General features: G+C 48.3%; 1 protein-coding gene across 1 annotated transcript in view; it reads left to right on the forward strand.

Annotated features, from left to right (window-relative positions):
• cacna1fb (calcium channel, voltage-dependent, L type, alpha 1F subunit) overlaps positions 1-7,546 on the forward strand; it is a 254,254-nt gene extending 246,708 nt beyond the window's left edge. Inside the window, exons 44-48 of the mRNA XM_065021108.1 lie at positions 1,951-2,082; positions 2,904-3,076; positions 3,561-3,685; positions 4,181-4,540; positions 4,727-7,546. Of these exons, the coding sequence (XP_064877180.1) occupies positions 1,951-2,082; positions 2,904-3,076; positions 3,561-3,685; positions 4,181-4,540; positions 4,727-4,999 (1,063 nt within the window). The 3' untranslated portion in view covers positions 5,000-7,546. The remainder of the gene's footprint in view (positions 1-1,950; positions 2,083-2,903; positions 3,077-3,560; positions 3,686-4,180; positions 4,541-4,726) is intronic.
• Positions 7,547-7,805: the final 259 nt, after the last annotated feature.

Below are 7,805 nucleotides of genomic sequence, written 5' to 3' on the forward strand. Positions count from 1 at the left end.
GGCTCCCCCCACTTCGCTGGTGCCTCTGGTGCAGTGATCGTCGCCGGGACCTCCGGATCGTAGATCGTCGCTGCAGGCTTTTGACTGGGGACCGACGCTGGAGGCTCCGTACTGGGGACCGTCGCTGGAGGCTCCGGACTGGGGACCGTCGCTGGAGGCTCCGTACTGGGGACCGTCGCTGGAGGCTCCGTACTGGGGACCGTCGCTGGAGGCTCCGTACTGGGGACCGACGCTGCAGGCTCCGGACTGGGGACCGTCGCTGGAGGCTCCGTACTGGGGACCGACGCTGCAGGCTCCGGACAGGGGACCGAAGCTGCAGGCTCCGGACAGGGGACCGACGCTGCAGGCTCCGGACTGGGGACCGACACTGCAGGCTCCGGACTGGGGACCGACGCTGCAGGCTCCGTACTGGGGACCGACGCTGCAGGCTCCTTACTGGGGACCGATGCTGCAGGCTCCGGACTGGGGACCGACGCTGCAGGCTCCGGACTGGGGACCGACGCTGCAGGCTCCGTACTGGGGACCGTCGCTGGAGGCTCCGGACTGGGGACCGACGCTGCAGGCTCCGGACTGGGGACCGACGCTGCAGGCTCCGTACTGGGGACCGTCGCTGGAGGCTCCGTACTGGGGACCGACGCTGCAGGCTCCGGACTGGGGACCGTCGCTGGAGGCTCCGTACTGGGGACCGACACTGGAGGCTCCGGACTGGGGACCGACGCTGCAGGCTCCGTACTGGGGACCGACGCTGCAGGCTACAGACTGGGGACCGACGCTGCAGGCTCCGGACTGGGGACCGACGTTGCAGGCTCCGGACTGGGGACCGACACTGCAGGCTCCAGACTGGGGACCGTCGCTGCAGGCTCCGGACTGGGGACCGACGCTGGTCCTGGCTGAATCCCCCCTGTAGCACGGCAAGTGCGGGGAGCTGGCACAAGTATCCTGGGCCGAAGAAGCGCTGAGCCGGTACAATCCGTCCTGGCTGAATGCCAACTCTACCACGGCAACTGCGGGGAGCTGGCCCAGAGCGCACCCGGCTGTGAATGCGCACTGGAGACACAGTGCGCATCACCGCATAACACGGTGCCTGACCGGTCACACGCTCCCCACGGTAAGCACGGGGAGTTGGCTCAGGTCTAAACCCTGACTCGGCCAATCTCTTGGGCTTCCTCACTACTCCTATCGTCACCGTTCCTCTCTTACTGCCTCCATCTGCTCCCTTGGACGGCGATAATCTCCGGCCTGCGTCCAGGGTCCTTCTCCATCCAGGATGTCCTCCCATGTCCTCCTGGCCACGCTGCTTGGTCCATTTTTGGTGGGATCTTCTGTAACGGCTCTTGTTTGTAGAATGAATAGTGGACAAAGGCGCAGCGTGGAAAGTGTTCATGATTTTAATATTCAAAAAACACACACAAAATAACAAACGTGAAAACGAAAGCGCACAGTTCTGTCAGGCACAGACACTAAACAGAAAACAAGATCCCTATAGGGGAGGGTCCGGGTGGGCATCTACTCTCGGTGGGGGCTCCGGTGACAGACACTAAACAGAAAACAAGATCCCTATAGGGGAGGGTCCGGGTGGGCATCTACTCTCGGTGGGGGCTCCGGTGCGGGACAGAGACCCCGCTCCACTTGAGGCTCCCCCCACTTCGGGTGCAGTGATCATCACCGGGACCTCCGGAACGTAGATCAGTTCTGTCAGGCTCAGACACTAAACAGAAAACAAGATCCCACAAAACCCAAAAGGAAAATGATATATGTGATCCCCAATCAGAGACAACGATAGACAGCTGCCTCTGATTGGGAACCACACAAGACCAAAAACAAAGAAATAGACAACATAGACTTTCCCACCCGAGTCACAGTCTGACCTAACCAAACATAGAGAATAATAAGGATCTCTAAGGTCAGACTGTGAAAATCAGTCAATCAATCCCTCCCTCTCCCCAGTAGAAGAGACAGCAGAGGAGACAGGTATTCTCCTGTCCGAGGTCGTAACGGAGGGATGGATGGAGGAGAGGAGAGTTACGGAGGAGAGGAAGGTTACTACGATGAGGATAACGAGAGCCTTGATCCTCGTGACAGGTAATGTGTGTGTGTGTGTGTGTGTGTGTGTGTGTGTGTGTGTGTGTGTGTGTGTGTGTGTGTGTGTGTGTGTGTGTGTGTGTGTGTGTGTGTGTGTGTGTGTGTGTGTGTGTGTTTATATGAGCCTGTGTTTGAGAATATATGTGTGGGTGCTAAAAGTGTGCTAGTGTGTATTATCACTATATCTTTGTTTTGATCTTGATCCTAATCATGATCCTAATCTTAATCTTGATCCTAATCATGATCCTAATCCTAATCTTGATCCTAATCATGATCCTAATCTTAATCTTGATCCTAATCATGATCCTAATCTTAATCTTGATCCTAATCTTAATCTTGATCCTAATCATGATCCTAATCTTAATCTTGATCCTAATCTTAATCTTGATCCTAATCATGATCCTAATCTTAATCTTGATCCTAATCTTAATCTTGATCCTAATCATGATCCTAATCTTAATCTTGATCCTAATCTTAATCTTGATCCTAATCTTGATCCTAATCTTAATCTTGATCCTAATCTTAATCTTGATCCTAATCTTAATCTTGATCCTAATCTTAATCTTGATCCTAATCATGATCCTAATCTTAATCTTGATCCTAATCATGATCCTAATCTTAATCTTGATCCTAATCTTAATCTTGATCCTAATCTTAATCTTGATCCTAATCATGATCCTAATCTTAATCTTGATCCTAATCTTAATCTTGATCCTAATCATGATCCTAATCTTAATCTTGATCCTAATCTTAATCTTGATCCTAATCTTGATCCTAATCTTAATCTTGATCTTAATCTCGATCCCATTCCTCCCACCCAGACTTCGTTACCCTGACGACCCTCCTCTGTACCCTGGTCAGCATGACCACATGTACGACGCCCACGCCCCCAGCAACGCTGCCTACGGTAATAACTATGGCAACGGGAACGGGAATGGCTATGGAGATGGACGGAGGACCGCGAGGAGACGCCTCCTCCCCGCCACACCTACCGGTAACATCACAACACCAGGGCTGCTTTACATGGGGCATGACGGTGGGGAACTACCAGGTAGAATTATATGATGTAAAACAAATATGCCTCTCACTCATGTAGAGTAAGGAATCATGTCATCTCTATTCATGACATTTCTATCTGCAATGTTCAGGAGGTTTTACGCTCTTGGCCTCTACACTGCGTCTTCATTTTGGTTGTCCTCATTCAGTTGTAAACTATGTCTATCTGAAGCTGTGTCCCTATGGGCTGTCGTCAAAAGTACAATATTTCACAATAGTAAATAGGGTGCCATTTGAGAAACAGCCTCCATGTGACTTCCTGTTTCCTTCTTGCTTCCTGCAAGTAAACATCCTGTTTACTTCCTGGTTCCACCGTGTGACTTCCTAGTTCCACCATTGGTATTTCTTGCTTCCTCCATGTCTTCCTGTTTACTTCCTGGTTCCACCATGTGACTCCTTGTTTACTTCCTGGTTCCTCCCAGGTCGTAAGCCATCCTTTAATATCCAATGTCTGAGGAGGCAGGACAGCAATGATGACCTCCCAATCCCAGGAACCTACCACCAGAACTCTCCCCCCTGCCGGGCACGCACACAAGTCACTACACAGGTAACACATCAGCACCGTCACACATACACAGTTTTATACACACACACACACACACACACACACACACACACACACACACACACACACACACACACACACACACAGTTTTATACACACACACACACACACAGGTAACACATCAGCACCGTCACACACACACACACACACACACACACAGTTTTATACACACACACACACACACACACACACAGTTTTATACACACACACACACACACACACACAGGTAACACACACAGGTAACACATCAGCACCACACACACACACACACACACACACACACACACACACACACACACACACACACACACACACACACACACACACACAGATGACATGAGCACAGGTAACATACACAAACTCTCTTAAAGCACACACACACACACACACACACGTAACGAGGACTATTGGAAAGTGCAGTTGTGTAGCAACGGCTGTAACATGTTCCAACCTCTCTGTACTTCTCCCTCCCTCTAGACGTACGGCAGTTACGAGTCCCGTCGCAGCAGCAGCCGTTCCTCAACAGGTTCCTCTGCCTCCTGGGCCAACCCTTGCCCTCGCCGAGGTCGCCTCCTCTATGCCCCTCTCATCCTGGTCGAAGAGGAAGGGGCGGGGGGCAGCAGCGGCTCTGGGATCTGGGGGGACAAGACAGGTGGAGGGGCCAACGTGACGGCTGCCACCTCCCGACCTGGCCCTGCGGGGTGGTACACGGGGCCCCCTTGTCCCTCAGGAGGTTCCCAGGCACCATACAGGGCCTATACCACACTAAGGGTCCCCACTCAGCTCAGTCCTCACTACAGCGACAAGAGAGGCAGCGCTGACAGCCTTGTAGAAGCCGTGAGTATTACTACACATGTAGTAGACATATTTAGAGATCGATATTGATTTAAACATCTACAGAGTCTGGACTAATGCATTCATTATATTCAGGTTATTGATGAGAAATTAATGGGTTAAGTTAAAAAAATAAAAAAATATTTTTTAAATCAGCTAACCAACCAATCACTGTCTCTCCTCATGTAGGTGCTGATCTCAGAGGGGCTGGGTCTGTATGCCAAGGATCCCAAGTTTGTGGCCTTCGCCAAACGGGAGATTGCTGACGCGTGTCACATGACAATTGACGAGATGGAGAGTGCGGCCAGCGACCTGCTGAGTCGGGGAAGCAGGGGCGGAGGGGGTGGCGGTTTCCTGAACAATCCCGACCTTGGAACCCTGTACAGCGACGAGGAGCCAATCAGAACGGGCCGCGACGAGGAAGACCTGGCGGACGAGATGACCTGCGTCACTTCCTTCTGATCTGGACGACGGTCGATCAATTAATCAATCGATCGATCGTGATTGATTGATTGAGTTTATTGTGATCAGGAGCAGACCAGACTTACTGGGCACGAGGGAGACAGAGGACAACTGAGGGACAGATGGATGGAGGACAGATATGGAGCTGGACAGACAGACAAGAGGTTGTCCAGTCCAGTGTCCTTAGTCCCTCCATCTTGACTATAGACAGATATATATATTATAGGCCTCTAGGCTTTACAGAGAATGGACCCAAAGGGACTAGATGAAGATATGAGACAGATGATGGACCCGAAGGGACTAGATGGAGATGTGAGACAGAGAATGGACCAAAGGGACTAGATGGAGATGTGAGACAGAGGATGGACCCGAAGGGACTAGATGGAGATGTGAGACAGAGAATGGACCAAAGGGACTAGATGGAGATGTGAGACAGAGGATGGACCCAAAGGGACTAGATGGAGATGTGAGACAGAGGATGGACCCAAAGGGACTAGATGGAGATGTGAGAGAGAGGATGGACCCAAAGGGACTAGATGGAGATGTGAGACAGAGGATGGACCCGAAGAGACTAGATGGAGATGTGAGAGAGGATGGACCCGAAGGGACTAGATGGAGATGTGAGACAGAGGATGGAACCGAAGGGACTAGATGGAGATGTGAGACAGATGATGGACCCGAAGGGACTAGATGGAGATGTGAGACAGATGATGGACCCGAAGGGACTAGATGGAGATGTGAGACAGAGAATGGACCAAAGGGACTAGATGGAGATGTGAGACAGAGGATGGACCCAAAGGGACTAGATGGAGCGACAGAGAAAAAGGTGAAAGAAGAGAAAGATTTTTTTTAAAGAGACAGAAAGACGTGAGAGATGACCTCCCCAAAGGCACGCTATATAGTGCACTGCTTTTTGACCAGGGCCCATAGGGACTATCGACGATGTAGGGAATAGGGGGGCATTTGGGAAGCAAACAAATATGTGGGTGAGGAGAGAGAACCGATTCGGGAAGGTGGATGATCATATAAGGATGAGTTGTGTGTGTGTGTGTGTGGAGAAGATCACATTAATGGAAGAATAGAATATGAGAGATGGGGAGAAAGAGAGAAGAGAGAGAGAGAGATGGGGGAGAGTAGGAGAGAGAGAGAGAGAGAGAGATGGGGGAGAGTAGGAGAGAGAGAGAGAGAGAGAGAGAGAGAGAGAGAGAGAGAGAGAGAGAGAGAGATGGGGGAGAGAGAGAGAGAGAGAGAGTAGAGAGAGAGAGAGAGATGGGGAAGAGTGTGACTCAGTGTGTCTGCTGGGTGAGTCAGTGAGTAGCACTCTCAGATCATGAACACATTTGCATCAAATTGTGTTGGTCTCTAATAACAGACTCCTTTAAGATATTTGTACTGTGCATCATGTTGTACATACACATTATCTTGATGGATATACTGTACAATGTTTTTCATTTTCAGCTTTAGATTATTTTTTGATTTGATGAAAGAACTGAAATTGTGAAATACTTTTAAAAAACAAAGTTGTTAGTGTTGTCTTGTCGTCGTGATGCGTCTATTACCAGGGTCGGTTGGGCTCAATTCAGTTTTCAATTCAGTCAATTTAAATTAAATTCATGAATTGAAAATTGTCTGCATTGTTTTCTATGAGAATTTTTCAATTCCTGAATTAGAATTAACTAGCCTGAATTGGGTGAATTAAAACCTGATATGGCTGAATTAAAACCTGAATTGGCTGAATTAAAACCTGATTTAGCTGGATTAAAACCTGAATTGGCTGAATTAAAACCTGAATTGGCTGAATTAAAACCTGATTTGGCTGAATTAAAACCTGATTTGGCTGAATTAAAACCTGAATTGGCTGAATTAAAACCTGAATTGGCTGAATTAAAAACCTGAATTGGCTGAATTAAAACCTGAATTGGCTGAATTCAAACCTGAATTGGCTGAATTCAAACCTGAATTGGCTGAATTCAAACCTGAATTGAACCACCACTCTGTTCTTCTTCTCTTTGTGTTAAATATCACCTCTATGTTGCTTTCTGTTTGAAAACAGATCGCATCACGTCTGTTGTTTTATTTTGGATGTTTTTCCATGGTGTCGCTGTGCTGTGCCCCAAATTACACCCCATTCCCTAAATAATGCACTACTTCTGACCAGGGCTCTGGTCCAATGTAGTATCAAATAGGGAATAGTGGTGTCCCATTTAGGACACAGTCTCTGTCTAAATGCACTTTGATTGCTGTTTTTAATAATGATAGTCATTTCAAGCAACAACAAAAAAAAATCTTCTTTTTGAAATGTATTTTTATTTCTATCCTGGACATGCAGGGTTTATAAGCAGCTGAACATACAAAGTGCTCATTTTATTCTGGCATTAATAACTTAATTGCATGTTTTATCAGCTCATATAGACTAAAACAAAACGTTGATTTGAAATGTCATTGCTCATTGTCGAAAGCATCAATGTTTTTATTCAGATGTCTATAATTCTATATGAATCTAATACAATTAATTCAAATGTCATATCGATAAACACAAAATGGTGAACAAAATGGTTATCCATGTAGTTTGTTATATATTTGTCACGTCAGTTCTTCTTGAGTTGTTGCTAACCGGTGTTACTCAGGTTATGATGGCTCCTGACAGTCGTTAAAGTGTTGTCTTGCTACAGACACCTGGCTACCAGGGGCTGCTCTGTTCTGCTGCCCCCTAGGGGATGGGAGGTGGAAGGTGGAAATGTTCTGTCTGTCACAGCAATCCATTCCCCGCAGCAGCAACAGTAGAGATGCTAGTTAAAAGATGATT

This window comes from Oncorhynchus nerka, linkage group LG7 (genome assembly GCF_034236695.1).
Source record: "Oncorhynchus nerka isolate Pitt River linkage group LG7, Oner_Uvic_2.0, whole genome shotgun sequence".
Taxonomy (NCBI): domain Eukaryota; kingdom Metazoa; phylum Chordata; class Actinopteri; order Salmoniformes; family Salmonidae; genus Oncorhynchus; species Oncorhynchus nerka.